At 49.3% G+C, this 18,492-nt stretch overlaps 1 protein-coding gene across 2 annotated transcripts in view; it reads left to right on the top strand.

Annotated features, from left to right (window-relative positions):
* Positions 1 to 866: 866 nt before the first annotated feature.
* The window catches only part of LOC144173451 (uncharacterized), a 115,320-nt gene continuing 97,694 nt past the window's right edge, over positions 867 to 18,492 (top strand). For both annotated transcript variants that reach the window (XM_077701872.1, XM_077701873.1), the window contains exon 1: positions 867 to 1,123. In XM_077701872.1, coding sequence (XP_077557998.1) covers positions 1,018 to 1,123 — 106 coding nt within the window. In that variant the 5' untranslated portion in view covers positions 867 to 1,017. The remainder of the gene's footprint in view (positions 1,124 to 18,492) is intronic.

The following is an 18,492-nucleotide window of genomic DNA, read 5'->3' as shown; positions in this document are numbered from 1 at the left end:
TAGTTATTATATATTGACAAAACAGTGACTGTGCTAGTGACTTTATTGCCATGTGTACTATGAGACCCACTCCCCTGCTGTAATGCCTCGGCGCTGCAGGGTAATGTGTAAATAAAATAAATAAAATATTCAAAATTAAAGTCAACCATGTTTAAAATATTCTTGAAAATTCGCTTGGTGATATCCTGTATGAGTTTTATATTCCTTCTCTAAAGGTTTCAGTGACCTTTCGGTCCCAAGCCGGAGTAGTTGCGCAAGAGTTTTAAGCGGAATATCACGGTTTTAAATTGTTTGTCGCCAGTTCAGGAATGCACTTCTGCTAAAGATGATGAAACGATTGAAGGCCACAAATTTGAGAACATATCATAATCGGGAATTACTGGTACAATCTGTAGCTTTCAAGCCACATAATGTTTCTAAAACAATGTGTACAACATTGGGATACCGGTACTTTGCGAAAATATCTAGGAAAAATGTGCTTGGTGACGTTTCCTAACGCTGTACATTCAAACAAACTTCTGCATGTAAAACCACTCGCACGGCGTTTCAAGCTATTTACACAGAAGTACTTTGAAATCAGTTATACTGGGCAAAGAAATTTGTGGAAGTTGCTACGCAGATAATCTCATAGGAACAAAGAACACGAAATAGAAGATAAAAAGAAAGCACTCGACCAAGTAAAAATTCGCACTCGTCTGAAGCGAAAGCTAGATTCCCCGCTTGTGTTGACATTTGATTTTCTATAAAAACAACACGTCACCCGGCTATAAGCGGCTTGAAAAAACATGTGAATAGTCGGCTCCAGATGTATGCAAAATATCACTTTTAATGTCAAATGGGAAGAGCTACAAAGTTCAGTGCAGAGGCTGCTCTCCGACAACGTGGACCGAAAATCTGTGAAGCTTAGCCGACGACTTATCTAAAAGCGAAACTCTGGCCTTCGAGGTTTGAATATTACGTCTATTCGCTTGGAAATAACACGCAACTGTGGAGGTTTTATATTCCGCTTGTCTGACCATGCATTCTACTGTCCATTTTCTATTTTTTATTGTCGCTTTTCTTACCAACTTTGCTAAGTCACAACAGAGCGTTGCCAAGACAGATGAAACCGACCCGAGGTGCGGTAAGCAACTACTTTTTTATTTATTCTTACTTAAGATTTCCATGTCATGGTGGAACATGCAGTTTTGCTGGCCCCGCAATAATGAGCAACATGAAACAGATTTTACGGTGCATGAAAAGACGAATTAGTTGAGGCAATCAATACCAATGTCCGCCACCCTTTACTTCACATTCGTGACTCATTTCACAGGTATGAACAACAAATATGTGAAGTTGGTAGAAAAACATAGAGCAAACTCTAAAATAACCTCCGACCAACAAATGCAGGTTAAGAGATTGTTTAGATGGTCACCGTTTCAATTCTGCACTTAATTTTTTAGGTAACTTAACCCTGCTATATTTTCTTTTAATATATTTAAAACAACCATTACGGGCAATAATACTTCCGCCTCTTATATTGAGTCACTGAATTTTAAATAAGCATACACAAAGGCACCAAGCAACGTACCTCAATAGAATCGCGCTAACATTCTGTCACATAACACTGATAAAACAATGACGGAATGCTTAGGTGCCGTTATAAAACCTGCTCTTTTTGCTCAGAAGTCAGTTCAAGTTATAACTTTGCAAAAGCGTAGTAAACAAATATTTGTTTCACTACAAAAATAACAGAGAGGCAATATTAAAACGCGATGCTTGACCCATTTGCCATGTTACTCGTATGAGACAGCCTTTCACGGATATATATATATATATATATATATATATATATATATATATATATATATATATATATATATATATATATATATATATAGCGACTCAGAATAGGAAATGAGGGGCTCGTAGAAATAACACAGAAATAAAGGTTGGCAGTCAAAAAAACCTCGGAAAGCAAAAGGGAGGTGGTGGTAGGTCATTGAAACACATAAGGAATTTGGAAAAAAAGAAAGAAAGTGGAGAAAAAATGCCCGCCGGGTGGGATCCGAACCCATGACCTCCAGAAGATCGGAGATCGTGGGTTCGGATCCCACCTGGCGGGCATTTTTTCTCCGCTTTCTTTATTTCTTTCCAAATTCCTTATCTGTTTCAATGACCTACCACCACCTCCCCTTTGCTTTCCGAGGTTTTCTTGACTGGCAACCTTTATTTCTGTGTTATATATATATATATGTATATATGTTTGTGTGTGTGCGTGTGTGTGTGTATGTGTGTGTGTGTATTGGTGCGTGTCGGAACAACGATGAGGCGAACCATGACTGATGAAGCGATGATTTAATAAGTGTCAGCCATCTTGTCGCGAGCACGGCTATGTCGAACGATGTGCTTCATCGGCTTCAAAGGTGAGGAAACATGGCCGCATGTGTAATTGCTTCCCGCCCGTCAACGGCGACCGTCCAGGTCGAGGCCGGGGTGACGTGACGAATGCGATGCAGACAAGCGATGGGATTCAGTGAACAGTGAGGTACTTGCCGCCACGCTGGCCGATGATTTCATGGATGATGCCAGGCCCAGCTATAGCTATTCTATGAAGGCAGCGACGAGGCGTCATGTGTACTGGGAACCACATCGGACGAGAGGGCTGAGGACACGGCGTCATCGGCTCGTCTCGTCGTCAATGGCGTTGAGCAACATAGTTGCATCAGGCTACATAGCACGTAAGCAACCGGAGCTAAGCGCGGTGATATGAACGGGAGCAACGTCTTCGGCTACGTCGAGAAGAACGAAAGGGTCAACTTCTTCTATTAAGTCAAGGCATTCACTGCGGAAGAGTTTGATAGAGCACGGATTTGGGTTTGAGACATGCACAGAACAGAAATCGGATTTGATGTCGAGGACAGCGAACGGCTGTAGAAAGGTAGTCAAGAGTTCGACGAAAGTTCGTCTGGTCAGGTATCATGATGAGAACGAAATGATCAAGGAACCCGTACGGGTTCCGAAATGTCTCTGTGTTTTTCACCTTGACTTGGTCAGTGGCTGTAGAAAGGATTTGCGAAGCGAAAAGAGACCAGAAGGAGGGAATATGGCTATGGCGTCCAAAACGCTGCTGCACGACAACGGCACAAGCACAGATGAATCCGGTGGAATGTCCGTGTCGTCAGCAACATCCAACATTGTAGCGCCTTTCTCATAATCGTTTTCAAGTACTGGAGACAGCTCTACCTCAGCGCGCGCGAAGTCAATGATGGCGTGATGGCGGGACAAGTCCCATCCGATAATGAGATTGTGAGACCACGACGACAGGACGATGAGCTCGATGATGTAGACGACCCCTTGAATTGTAACCCGAGCAGTGCATGCGGCCAGCGGTTCCACAGGTTGTGCATTAGCGGTGCGCAGAGTAACCCTTATATATGTGTCGTCACCTTTCGTAACGATCGGCAAAATTTATCGTCAGTAAACGAAACCGCAGCTCCAGTATCAATTCCCGCCAGGGTAGAAACACCATCAACATACAATTTGATTAAATTAGGCGGCGAAGAAGGAGGACTTTGGCATTTCGACGGTGACGCAAATTTTGCCTCCGGAACTGCGGCGTCTGGTTTTCCGTCTTACTAGTCGTAGGGCGACGGCGCATCGAAGAGAGTGAGCGGCGTCGTGGAGACTGCGAGCGACGGCTGCCAAAGTCACGGTCATCGGACGAGATAGGTCTCGTCGAAAACGGGACTGAGGCATGCGTCATGGGCATTGAGGGCGCTTAGGGAAACGACCACGATGAGTTGCACGCACCCGTCATGCCACGGCGACAGGAGCGTCCCACATGTCCCGCAATCCCACACGAATAGCAGATGGGGCGATTATCAAGCGTGCGCCAAGGATTTGCGAATGGAGACGCCGGATGCGGCACGACACGCGTGGAGCGAATGCTTTGAACTCCGGCAGTGGCATGACTCCCAGAGCTTGCAGCAGTCACAAGGTAGGGTCCCGGTACAGTTCAAGCAAAAGGTCGCGCCACGGTCTCGGCGTAGGTTAAAGGGATATGGGGTACTGGGTCGCCGAAAGTATAAGGAGCGGCCAATGCCGTTTGCGGCGTGATGTCGGCGTAAGCCACTGGAGCTACCACGAGATTGGGCTGCCGGATGTGTGGAACCCGTCAGCGATTTGTTGTATAACGCTCTTGAGGATTTAGGCTAAATCGGACTGAGGCGGCTGGGCACGTCGCTAACGAAGAAAAGCTGACGAGCAACTTTTTCGCGAATAAACTGCTGAATCCGGGCGAAGAGGGCACCTTCATCATCACAGGCTAGCCCGCACAGCGAATAGTCTTGTTCCGTGGGTTTAAGAGTCAGAGCCCTCTCTCTTCGGAGTTCATCGAACGCTTGGCAAGCGTTCGTAGGAGGGTTTTTCGCGAGCAACATTTGGAAGGCATCGTCGTTTACACCTTTAAGGATATGCTTGATCTTTCCCTCTTCGGTCATAGCGTTGTTTGCCCTTTTACATAAGGCAAGGATGTCCTCGATATAAAAGATGTGAAGGTTTCGTTCGTGCGCTGAGCGCGTTCCCGCAAACGCTGTTCAGCGCGCAGTTACCGCACCACTGGGTGCCCGAACACTTTGGTAAATTCGGTCTGGAAGTTTGAGCTTGTGCGGATATCATACCCGTGGTTCTTATACAACGTCTCTGCAACACCGGTTAAGGAGAGACTGACGCTGTTCTGCTTCAGTTTATCGTCCCTGTTTTTTTGGGTGCTCACCTGTACGAATGTGGTGGTTATGATTGTAGGGTTTAACGCGCCGACTCAACGCAGGCGATGAGGCGCGCCGTAATGGAGGGCTCCGGATTAATTTTGACCACCTGGAGATCTTTAACGTGTGCCGAAATCTCGTACACACGGGCGTTTTTGCTTTTCACCTCCATCAGAAAAGCAGCCGCCGCCGCAGCAGGGAATCGAACTCGCGACCTTGTGCTCAGCAGCGCAACGGATTGGCCACTGAGCCACTGCGGCGGGTACCTGCATGTAGGTGGTGAGCCAGCCCTCAGCGTCCTGGTCATCAGTGCCGTTAAAGAGGGGGGATCCCGTTGACGGACCGTGCGAGGGCAGATGATATGTGCAACAGGAGTTGTGGACTCGTGGTGGTTACTGTGACACATCATCGAGGGAAGTGTCTGACTGCGCAGCTACAGGCTAGACAAATGGGGACCCGAACAGCCACGCAACCTCCACCAAAAATTGTAAAGGAGATACTTGACTTTCCTGTAGAAGGATAAGCTCGTTTATTCGTGAACGAGGCGTCAACGCAGGATGGGCGAGCCGAAACTACCAGCTTTTCGCGAGACTGAGCCTGAACGACAGCGTCCTCTCCCTCGTCGGCATCCCGTGCATACCCACATATGGGGATTTGCCCGTTATGGCTGATGCTCGTCACAATTACTTCCATGTTTGCTACATATATACTTGCTACAATATATATATATATATATATATATATATATATATATATATATCAAGGTTGCAGTCGTCATTGCCAGTGCTATTCGGCTTTTTTCGAAATATTTAATAGGGCTGAATGACGTGTGCTTGTCACGTTTCTTTGATTCATTGATAAATAAGCGAAAATATAAGTCGAGAAAACATCCGCCGTTTTTCCGGGAGCGGGACTCGAACCCACATCTCCGCAAAATCGGTGCGGTGCGTTGGCCATTACGCTATCCCCACAACGGCTTCTCTCTCGACTTTAAAGCGGGGGTTTATATTTACAAGAGCTCTGAGGCCGGTCAACTAGCGCCGCCCCTCGACTACCGCGGGAGACGTAGAACGTCTTCTTTCCCAGCGGCCGCCACGTAGAACGTGGTCGGAGGTCGGGGTTAGCAATTGGCATATCCGAACTGCTGGAGCCAGTGCCTCGTAATGCATGTAGCTCGCGGTAGTCGAGGGGCGGCGCTAGTTGACCGGCCTCAGAGCTCTTGTAAATATAAACCCCCGCTTTAAAGTCGAGACAGAAGCCGTTGTGGGGATAGCGTAATGGCCAACGCACCGCACCGGTTATGCGGAGATGTGGGTTCGAGTCCCGCTCCCGGAAAAACGGCGGATTTTTTCTCGACTTATATTTTCGCTTATTTATCAATGAATCAAAGAAACGTGACAAGCACACGTCATTCGGCCCTAATAAATATTTCGAAAAAAGCCGAATAGCACTGGCAATGACGACTGCAACCTTGATATGTATCTTTACCGAGTCCCTCGTCCCGTATCTCTCTGTTCTGCTATATATATATATATATATATATATATATATATATATATATATATATATATATATATATTTATATATATATATTTATATATATATATGTATATATATATATATATATATATATATATATATATATATATATATATATATATATATATATATATATATATTGTAACGATAGTTACAATAAAAAAGGCAAACTGGGTTTATTAAACAAGGCGATCTTGTGCCCACAAGCAACGAGCTCTGGCTAGCCTCAACCGTTCCACGGTCTTCCTCTTTCTCTTCGTTCGGCGCGCACTCCTCGTCCTCTTCCTTGCTTTCGAGCACCGCCTAACGGCCAAACGGGAAGGTACACCACTATGTACCTGGCGGGAAGTTCACACTGTACCACAGGAGATGCTTGCATTGCTCCCCCCTCCGGGGTGGCATTGACCCGATGCCACTAGAACGCGTACGCGAAGGGGCAAAGAAAAGAAAGGAATACGCAAAACAAAATAACAATCAGACGAAACATAAGGCAGCAAGAGGGCAGCGCTAACCGGGGAAAAAAGTAGAAGCACAGTAGGTCAAACGGGCGTGTCCAATGGCCGCTCGAAAGAAGGCTTCAGGCGCACCACGTGCACAACTTCAGAGCGCGGTCGACGTCAACAAGAAACGTTGGAGTTGCTCTCAGGTAACACCTCGTAGTTCAGATCGGAGATACGTCGGATAACCTTGTAGGGACCGAAGTAGCGGAGAAGCAGCTTCTCCGACAGTCCACGGCGGCGAATAGGCGTCCATACACAAACAAGGTCGCCTGGACGATACTCCACATTCCGTCGTCTCAGGTTATATTGCCGGGCGTCGATTTCTTGTCGCCTTCGGATGCGAAATCTTGCAAGCTGACGAGCTTCTTCAGCGGTTTGCGTGAATTCGTCAACATCAGTGCCGGCTACCACGTCGTTATCCACAGGGAGCATTGCGTCGAGGGTTGTCGTCACTGGGCGGCCAAAAACAACCTCAAATGGTGTGAACCGGGTTGTTTCCTGCATGGCTGTATTATAAGCGAAAGTGGCATAAGGGAGAATTTTATCCCATGTCTTGTGGTTGAGGTCGATGTACATAGACAACATGTTAGCCAAGGTTCTATTAAGTCTTTCCGTGAGGCCGTTTGTTTGGGGGTGGTAAGCAGTAGTCTCGCGGTGAGTACTGTGCGTCAAGCGCAGTACTTCACTCATTAGGTCAGATGTGAAAGCCGTCCCCCGGTCAGTCAGTACTACAGCGGGCGCTCCATGTCTGAGGACAAGTTTATGAAGAAAGAACTTCGCTACCTCGGCAGCGGTTCCCCTAGGAAGAGCGTGCGTCTCTGCATATCGCGTCAAGTAATCCGTTGCCACAATGATCCACTTGTTCCCTGAGGCTGACTTGGAGAAGGGGCCCAGTAGATCCATGCCGATTTGCTTAAACGGTGCGTCAGGAGGGTCTAGTGGGTGAAGTAGCCCTGCAGGTTTTACGGGTGGCGTCTTCCGGCGCTGGCAGTCCCGACATGTCTTCACGTACTGTTGCACCGAGGCTAAGAGGTTTGGCCAGGAATACTTCTTATGAATTCTTGCGAATGTGCGAGTGACCCTTAGATGCCCAGCCGCAGGATCGTCATGGCATGCTTGTAAAATTTCCGTGCGCAATTCTGCCGGCACGACAAGAAGAAATTTCTCTTTACTCTGATCGTAATTTCGCTTATAAAGTACGTTGTCGCGCAGGCAGAACGAGTTAATTCCTCTAAGAAAAGCCGGGGAGGCCCAGCGTTTTTATCCCGCAGGTATTCAATAAGTGGTCTGAGCTCCACGTCGGCCAGTTGGGGGGCAGCCATATCTGCAGCTTGGATCATCCCGACAAAGGGGAAGTCCTCTTCCTCGGCTTCAGAGGAATCGGTGGAAATCTGTGCCCGGGACAATCAGCATAGCTGTGTTTGCTGCCCGACTTCTACACGACCGCAACGTCGTACTCTTGTAGCCTTAAACTCCATCGAGCAAGCCGTCCAGCAGGGTCCTTGAGGTTCGCGAGCCAGCAGAGGGCATGGTGGTCGCTGACCGCTCTAAATGGCCTACCATACAGGTATGGACGGAATTTGCTGATGGCCCAGATGATGGCAAGGCATTCTTTTTCTGTCGCTGAATAATTCCTTTCCGTTTTGGAAAGGGTGCGGCTAGCGTAGGCTACAACCTTTTCCACCCCATCCTGCCATTGTACAAGAATAGCGCCAATTCCCACATTGCTCGCATCTGTGCAGATTTCCGTGTCGGCGGCGTCATCGAGGTGGGCTAGAACTGGAGCACTTTGTAGGCGTCTACGCAATGTTTCGAAGGCCTGATGTTCGTCGTTGCCCCAGGAGAAAGGCACATCTTCTTTCATAAGTCGGGTCAGTGGCTCGGCGATAGTCGAAAATCCCTCTACAAATCGTCTGTAGTAGGCACAGAGGCCCAGAAAGCGTCGCACAGCCTTCTTGTCATTTGGGCGTGGAAATGATGCGATCGTAGCCGTTTTCTCGGGATCCGGACTAACCCCAGCAGCACTTACAATATGACCAAGAAATTTGAGCTCTTCAAACCCCAGATGACACTTTTCTGGCTTGATGGTCAAATTTGCAGAGCGAATAGCCTCCAGGACACTTCTGATCCGTGACAAGTGCTCGTAAAATGAACTGGAGAAAACGACCACGTAATCCAGGTACACAAGACAGGTCTGCCATTTCAGCCCAGCGAGGACAGTATCCATCATGCGCTGGAATGTAGCCGGCGCAGAGCATAGGCCGAAGGGTAGAATCTTGAATTCGTACAGACCGTCTGGTGTCACGAATGCCGTCTTTTTGCGGTCGCGCTCGTCGACTTCGATCTGCCAATATCCCGATTTCAAATCTAGGGACGAGAAGAATTTGGCATCGCGCAACCAGTCCAACGTGTCGTCAATCCTTGGGAGCGGATAAACATCGCGTTTGATCATACTGTTTAATCGGCGGTAGTCAACTTAAAAGCGAAGTGTGTTGTCTTTTTTTCGCACAAGTACAACGGGAGAGGCCCATGCGCTCTTCGAAGGCTGGATGACATCATCGCTTAGCATTTCTTTGAATTGCTGTTTTATTGCTTCACGCTCCTTCGGAGACACTCTGTAAGGGTGCTGGCGAACAGGTCGGGCGGATTCGTCTGTTAGGATGCGTTGCTTCGTCACATGAGTAAGGCGGACTTTGGACGTCGTGGCGAGCAGTCAGAAAATCCTGCATGAGACTCATTAAAGCCTCCTTCTGTGTGGCGGAAAGGTTCTTGTTAACTTCGACAGGCAGAATGACGCCCTGCGTATGAGATTCTGCCGCTGTCGTGCCTAGTGTGGTCAGATGCGTTACGTCGGCGACCTCTTCGATGAATGCAACGGCGGTATCTTTCGCGAGATGTCGGGGCTCGTTGGAGAAATCGGTAAGCAAGACGGGCGTGCACCCATTTTCGAGCTTTACAAACCCTCTCGCGGTGCAGATAACTTTGTCCAGAAGTAACCACATGTTGCCTTCGGCTATCCCTTCGTAGTCCCGAAATGTATCGTTCATGACGTTGACGAATACACTTGAGCGAGCGGGAAGTGTGACACCGTCGTCGTCAATGAGGCGCAGAGCCGTGTCGCGTCGGAGTTCAATGTTTTTTTCAATAGTTCGCTTCGTGGAAAATCTGATCGTCGATTTCTGCAAGTCAGTAACTGCACCATTTGCTTGTAAAAAGCCCATTCCAAGGATTAATTCTTTTGGGCATTCGGGTAGGACGACGAAGGTGCCGATGTAAGTGAACCCTTTGATTTTAATTCGAGGAGTGCACATACCCACAGGACTAGTCAGATGACCTCCGGATGTGCGAATCTGAAGGCCAGTCCAAGGCGTCAGCACCTTCTTCAGTGTGGTGGCGAAAAACGTACTTATGACGGAATGGTCCGCCCCAGTGTCGGCCAGCACCGTCATCTCGCGCCCATCGATTTCCATCAAGACATCGCACGCTACATTTTGGGTGGTACAGCTCCCCGTATCCGCCTGGTCGCTTGCCTCTCGCCCTAGTCGTCGTCGTCGCAGTGGAGGTTCTTCGTAAAAGTCGACGCCAGCGGCCTCACCTCCCGGGGCCGCTGAGTTCACTTTCCCTGGATTTCAGAGCTGCGCGATGGACAGTCAGAAGAACTGGGCGCGAAGCGTGGACTCGAGGATCGGCGTTGCATGGGCGATGGCGAACGGGACTCTAGGCGTCGCGGTGCGAAAACATTTCGGCGGTCGGCGAGCTAGTATTCAAGCTCTTGCGGGCACTCACTATTACTTGGACGCGGAGCATTTGGCGCAAATCCTCGCAAGCCGATATGGCGATAGGGGCATGCACGGTAGACATGTCCTTCTTCTCCACAGTGGAAACAGAGTGGTCTGCGGTCAGCAGTGCGCCACAGATAACTTTTCCGAGGTTGTGTTTCCGGTGGATACGGCAGGCTTCTGGGAGGCCTGGGGTTGAGCGGTGGTGTCGGCGCAGGGGTGGCGACGGTCGGCGGCGAGCGGTGGTGATATTGCTGAAGAGCAGCTGCGTATGAGAATTTTGGTTCCTCCCGCTGTGGCTCCTCTGTTGGCTCAGGGATACGCACCGCTTGCCGGACTTCTTCACGTATCATTTCGGCGATGGACACCGTCGGTGCTGAAGACTGCTGCTGGCGGAATGCCTGGAGCTCCTCTTGCCCGATTTTCCTCACCAGTTCCCGCAAATCGAGGCAGTTCTTCAACCCTGTCATGCAGCTTGCATTGCAGACCATGGCTTCGGTTTGGCAGCACCGCTTTGCTCTACGCTGAAGCGCACCTTCAACTGTCGTTGCCTCGCTGACGAATTCGGCAACTGTTCTTGGGGGATTCCGCATCAGCTCGACGAAGATGTCCTGCTTGACGCCACGCATGAGGTGCCGTACCTGATTCTAGTCCGTCATGGCGGGATCTGCGCGCCTAGAAAGACGGACCATATCCTCGGTGTACATGGTAACACTCTCGTTCTGGCGCTGATTTCGTGCTTGAAGGGCAGCCTCGGCCTTTTCTTTGCGGTCGCTGCTCGTAAAAGTGGCTAGTAAGCGCTGACGAAACTCCTCCCATGACGAAAGTGTGGATTCATGGTTCTCAAACCACGTTCGCGCACCTTCCTCAAGAGAGTAGTATACCTGTCGCCGCTTATGGTTATTGTACCAGCCGTTGAACGTGGCGACCCGTTCGAAGTGGTCCAGCCAGTCGTCCACGTCATCATAAGGCTCGCCGTAGAAGACTTTTGGTGTACGCGACTGTTGCACCACGTACTGGAGAGGGGCGTCAGTCATGTTCGTGTTCACAGTGGCGGTGTTGCCTACAGTCTTCTTGGTTGCCTGATCAGGTAGAAGGCCGCTCTCCACCGGCAGTCCGAGTAGGCGACGGCTGGTCCGCTGGTGTACGGGCGACACTTCGACGTGGACTGGCCTGGATAACTGGGGTATCATGTACCCAGCGCCTCCACCACTTTTGTACAGATGGTTACAATAAAAAAAGGCAAACTGGGTTTATTAGACAACGCGAACTTGTGCCCACAAGGAACGAGCTCTGGCTAGCCTCAACCATTCCACGGTCTTCTTCCACTTCGTTCGGCGCGCACTCCTCGTCCTCTTCCTTGCTTTCTAGCACCGCCTAACGGCCAAACGGGAAAGTACACCACTATGTACCCGGCGGGAAGTTCACACTGTACCACGGGAGATGCTGCAATCAGGCGCGTAGCCAGGATTTTTGTTCGGGGGGGGCTAAAGTTGTTAAGTTGTTCTCGCCCCCCCCCCCGCCCCCCCCCCGAGGGAAAAAAAGTGCGGTAGTTTGCAAGCACCCTTAAAGGCTATGAAGATAAAATACATGTTTGGTTCATTAAAAAGTCTGCCTTGTCTCGATATCAATGATACCAGTTTTATCGCAATCTTCAAATAATAATCAAAATATAAAATTAAACGTTTGAAGCAATGGCGAATCCCCGCCCACTTTCCGGCGGCGATTTCACTATGACAGTTCAGGATCTTGTTGGTACGATTGGCGCCCAACGACTTAAGTCACCGCCAAGGAACATGATTGCGCGATTGTAGAACGTGCAGTTAACACACTCATAACTACGTTTAGTGCTAGCCTATATATATACCACTCCTGCCGATATCACTTCACTGCAGCGCTAAATTAAAAAAAATTTGACATTTGTTGCATTGCTTCGGTTTAAAAAACGCCTGTGATTGGAATGGAGCTGTGCGAGTTACCAAAGGCTAGTTGCTATTCAATTGAACACGGTTGTATTTTGTCTTTAAAAGGCCCTTTAAGGTTCTCTCATGATATTGGTGTTGATTATGATTGTATTTGTGCCAGCTGAAGTTGTAAACTGGGCGGAAATCCGCAGACCACGTGGTACAAATTTCTGCCCGTGATACGGGACGTACATTGCACGCACAGGAACCTAGTGCAGGCATTGCATTAAACGGCCATAGTTTCATGCAATTACTTGCTTTATTTCAACGTGTGGAGAATGATGAGTGTGACATCCGCAATGAAATGACGTAGGCCGTAAGAATTAGATTTTTTTTATTTGGTTGTCCTTGTCCAAAATGCAAAATAAAATGTTTTGCATACGCCTGCACAGTAGCGGCCAGTGTCAGGCCAATGGAGCTCATTCTGTGCAGTATACATCGAATCTATGCACTTGCGTTATGTGTAGCGCAGATCTTATCTTTAAAAAATGAGATGCTATGAATTATACATACAAGAAGCGTTATATCTCTAGCAATAATTTTAACAAATATCAACCCTAAACACACAGACATCATGCGCAATAACAGTGCTCTTAAGGGCGAAAATTACATGAACATGGCAAGATTAGTCCACACCAAAGCGGAATAATTCAGCCATTGGTATTTGTTAAGTCATGCCAGTTTAAATTTGCGCTTCTGTTTTGCGTCTCAACACAATCCATTTCGTAGCTTCTATCAGGTCTCCGGGCGGACATGAGAAGCTTGTGCTTTGTAACATAATGGATCTGGTTTACATTTCGGCACTACCCAAATGTAGAGTCTGCTGTAATGAGCTTGGTGTTCTCAAATAGTTTCATTATTACCTGTCAAGTTTTCAATGCTTCGTGCATAAATTCCCTATAGTCTGCCTGAAGGCGTGTACTATCCAGTAACTTTTCTGGAGCAGCCACCCCATTTAGTTACCACTCCTAGATGAGGTAGAGCAAGTCACTGCAAAGTTCACTATTCGATGCTGTATCGAACTTTATATTTAGCAAGAAAAAATAGTAACGCAAAGACGACGATGTCTGACCATACTCTTGCGGTTAGGCATGTTCTCTGCAATCTGAGCAAAATATTGCTGCGTTTTGAATTTTGTCGTGAGATCTGAGGAAAGAGTTATAATGCGGTCCTACCATTTTGGTTTCTAACTTTAATGAAAGGAGATACTTTTTTAGCTGACGCGTGCACTGCCATTTTTCAGCCGAGTACACACTGCCGGTTTTAAAGCTAAACGATAAAAAGTATCAGTGCATGAGCATGGGCGGCTCTGGAAAGTATAGGGCGCACAGGAGTTTTGTAGTTTTCGTTAGAGACGCGGGAAATGGAAATTATGTTGGGAATATCCTTGGTCCACCAGAGAACGGAGGATTGGGCAGCTGTGCAGAGCCAGCATGACCTTCGGGCGTGGTGCGATGCCCGAAACAAGTCAGCATTTCGTTTTTCGGAGTGCACCAAGAAACCATGCGTATTGGCATGGCCCCGTATACAGAAAGACCAAAAACTACCATGCTTCAGCATGAAGCGGGCAGTAATGACATAGTTAAACTATTTCCTTGGTTGACAGCGAGCGTTATGTTGAAACTGAAGCATGGTTTCAGGCTACGACAGGATAGATTGGCTAAAAGTTGCAAAGTTGTTTACCGTGATAATTCCTCAGTCATTCCGGTTACTTAAGATTGCTCAAAATGTCCTTCATGCAACATTTTAGAATGTATACGTAGCAGTTGTGCATTCAGGAAGAAAGACGACAACAGCGCGCACCCGTATGTGTGTGTGCGGGGGGGGGGGGGAGGTGAGCGGAGGAGGAGGGCGGAGGTGTGCTGGTGCTCTTGAGGGGACCTGCTGTCTGTAGCCCGTTTATTTAATTAGGAAATTCTGTTGTCTTGCACGACCGATTGAGCCTTGCAAGAACGATACTCCTGCGTCCACAGAACTTCAAAGAAGGCCAGGAAGAGTTAAAGGAAAATTCTACCAGAAAGGCACGTTCGTTTCTTCGCCACCAGTATGAAGGTCCTTCACTTGCGCTGTGCACGCAGCTATGGGTTTCAAATTGGGTGTAGCAGTCGATGCACGCGTAGATAAGAAACGCGATAACAAAAGTCCCGATAACGCGCACACAATGCAACAGCGTCTACATCACATGGAGTTTCGTTCCAGTAAAAGCAAGCTATTAAAACTGCAGCCAGAACAAATATATTTTTCACTCTTCATGTACTGATACTAACGCTGTCCCGATACACTCTGAGTAACCCTCTCCAACTTCGTGCATAATAAAATATTTAGGCGTTTACAGGAGTTGAATTTACGTTTTCCCTCATTAAAAATCACCTATCAGCTCCACCGTGGGCGCTTTTAACGACCAATTCAAACGCAAATACTGCATTCGAAATAAAACGAAATACACAATTTTAGCTCGCAGACGCAAGATACTGGGGCATCGTGTAAATATAAATAAATTATTATTTAAATATCAGAGAATGCATAACTGATCTGCACTGCACAACTTAACGTACACTGCAACCTCCATCGCCAAAAGACATTAATTAGTGATCATGGAAGGATTAATCACTGGAAGGAAATGACTTACAATTCGAGGCCTCTTTTGGGTGTTGGCACTTGGAACATGAGCTTCTCAAAACCAGGGGCGCTTCTATCCTCGCGACATATTGCCGTTGTGTTTCAGGCCCTTAATCTGGGCGTCTATGGGCAGCCGCGGTCCAGGGAAAAAGCGGCCGTGGACGCAATGGAGGGGCTTTAGTTGAGATCTACACCGTGGTTGAGATCGAGGTAGAATATGACCACGTGATCGTTGTTACTGTCGCGACGTCGTCTGCCTGTGGCAGGGCTGGTGACCGCCGTGCCTTCACATTTAGGATAAAGTCTGGGACTGGCTCGGGGAGCTGCAGCGCGCCTTTTTTGTCGAACCCCTGTTCTCCAGTTTCCTAGGTTAGAGGAGAATACCGCCGAACAAAGCTGCCTAATCGCAGGGGTGAAATTGATTGTCGCAACATCGCCGTCGGAAGGGGACACTCAGTGCGCGCAATCTGAGCCCACTCCAACAAAACCCTCCCGGGCTCGACAGAAACGTGAAAAAGGAAGAATGAAGGGCTGACGCGAGGAAGAGGGGCATACCTTGCTGTGTGTCTCATTCGCAAAGGCCCTCTGCCCGCGCACGACATTCATCCAGCTAAACTGCATGTTTCATCCATTACGTAGCCCCATCGCATTCTTCAGTTACCTTGCACGAGTCTTGAATGTGTGCCCACGGCCGCTTGATCTCCCCTTTTCTAGGAGAGGGAGCGGCCGTGGTCAGCCACCGCCGCTTGCAGGTTGTTCTGCTTAACATACAAAGATCGTCTGTTCCCTTTCGGGCCTGCATCGTACCAGTCTTCAACCATCAATGACCGGCGGTCCCTCTTTTTTTTCGCCGCGAGTTAGTGCGGACCACTCCTTAGTGCGGACCAGTTAATCTCCTCTGCTGAGAACGACTCAGCCGGCCTATTATTCTCTGTGTTGCCACATGTCTCGCACAAAGGGACACAACGCATGCCTTTGTCGTCCCGTGCGCTGAGCTTACCTGAAGGCGCCGTGGCTTTCGGGGCTGCCCCCCTCCGCAATCATCCCTCAGCGGTTCGCACCCTTCAGGCGCTTCATTTTGTCACGGCCGGACTCGACTCCCTTTCCGCAGCGCGGAAAAAGAGTCGAGTCCGGCCGTGGTTTTGTGTAAACACCCTTGCGTAGGGCAGACATTGAGTCGTGCATGCTTCTATTAGTGGCCCTTTCAAAGGATATGCAGCTTTGTTCACAGGCGACGTACCAGGCATACAGACAGGCAGCCCGGCGACGGCCGGAAAAATTTCGGGGGGGGCTGAAGCCCGGTCAGCCCCCACCTGGCTACGCCACTGGCTGCAATATATATATAGAAAACGAGGGGCTCGTTGAAATGAAGACAGAAATAAGGGTTGGCAGTCAAGAAAACCTCGGACCGCAAAGAGGAGGATGTGGACGCTCATCGAAACAGCTAAAGAACTTGGAAAGACAGAAAGAAAGTGGACAGAAATGCGCGCCGGGTGCGATCCGAACTCACGACCTCCAGAATACGGGTATTGTGTGATGACCAATACGCTACCAGCATGGCTATATTTCCCTACACTTTCTGTTGGATTTATGTTCAGGTATTTTTCAATCCTGTGATTGGGGGTGGTAACCAGCGCCACTCAGACTACTCGGGGTGTTGGGGACCTTCTTTTACACCCCTGCACCGTGACTCGAATGCCTACGACATGTCTAGTGTCGTCGAGCAGCGTTGAACCCTATATATATATATATATATATATATATATATATATATGTGTGTGTGTGTGTGTGTGTGTGTGCGCGCGCGTGTGCGCGTGTCTGTGTGTCTGTGTATGTGTGTTTGTGTGTGTGAGTGTATGTAGGTGTGTGGGTGTGTGTGTGTGTGTGTGTGTGGGACCAGGGACATTGACCATCTGCTGCGGGGAGAGTAGAAGGAGTTGGCGTACACTCCCCCCTGCCCGCACCCTCCTCCATGTGGTGTCCCACGGGAAACGTCCCGCTCACGAGCCCGACGGCTGTATGGGTGCGTGGCAACTGGCCTACGTGGCCGTGTGGTAGAAACAAGGGTTTTAATGTGTCAGGAGCGCCGGGCCAACTCAGCACGGCGTCCAACCACCACACACCCGGGGTGCGGGTAATCCGGGACTTGACAACCACTTCGGCCTAGCCAGGGTAGCCACGCACTGAGCTACCCACCTAGCGGCTAATGCACAAACTGTATCAGGGCTGACCTCTAGCCCATCCGGGACCCCGGTGAGCAATCGCCCTAAGGTCACCAATCGGGGGAATGTCACCCAAGACCAGTTGCTCGTCTGATATGACAGAGTTCGCGAGTGGTTTTACTCGGCCCTGAATACTACGGCATGGGTGGTTATCTCTATCGCACACTACACCCCCGTGGACGCGTCAGGCTTCCGGGTACTACTGGGCGCGCACTGGGAACTCTGCTGGAGGCTAGTCCTCAACTGCTAGTCGCCCTTTGCGCAGCCGTACAGGGAGCGGGTTCCATCTTGCATGTCCCGAGTAGGAGACGATGGGTCCGCCCTGTCCCTGCGATTTGGCAGGTGGGACTCCGGTGGGCAGTGCTGGCGCTTCAAGAAGCCCCCACCTCCACGATTTTAACCTACGCACCCCAAACAACCAACAACGATGTTGGCAGTGATGTTAGGAGTATGTGTGTGCGTGTGTGTGTGTGCGTGCGCGTGCGTGTGTTTGTGTGTGTCTGCGTGAGCGTTTGCGTGTGTGTGTGTGTGTGACCGGGAACATTGACCATCTGCTCCGGGAGTAGCAGTAGGAGTTTGCGTACACTCCCCCCTGCCCACACCCGCCTCCATGTGGTGTCCCACGGGCAACGTCGGTGCTCACAAGCCTGACGTCTAAAGGGGTGCGTGGCAACTGGCCTAAGCGGCCGAGTGTTGGAAACAACGGTTTGTGTGTGCGTGTGCGTGCGTGCGTGTGTCTTGTGTGTGTCTGTGCAAATGTGTGTGTGCGTGTGTGTGTAAGTGTGTGTGTGTGTTGCGTTTGTGTGTGTGTGTGACCAGGAGCATTGACCATCTGCTCTGGGGGCAGTAGTAGGAGTTGGCGTACACTCCCCCTGCCCGCACCCGCCTCCATGTGGTGTCCCACGGGCAATGTCGGCGCTTACGAGCCCGACGGCTAAAGGGGTGCGTGGCAACTGGACTAAGCGGCCGTGTGGTAGAAACAAGGGTTTGTGTGTGCGTGCGTGCGTGTGTGTGTGTGTAAGTGTGTGTGTGTGTAAGTGTGTGTGTGTGTGTGTGTGTGTGTGTGTCTGTTTCCGTGTGTGTGTGTGTGTGACCAGGAGCATTGACCATCTGCTCCGGGG

Source organism: Haemaphysalis longicornis, unplaced genomic scaffold, assembly GCF_048455015.1.
Source record: "Haemaphysalis longicornis isolate Haplotype H1 unplaced genomic scaffold, Haemaphysalis longicornis Haplotype H1 scaffold_3, whole genome shotgun sequence".
Classification (NCBI taxonomy): domain Eukaryota; kingdom Metazoa; phylum Arthropoda; class Arachnida; order Ixodida; family Ixodidae; genus Haemaphysalis; species Haemaphysalis longicornis.
This window is presented reverse-complemented; position numbering and strand designations above follow the sequence as displayed.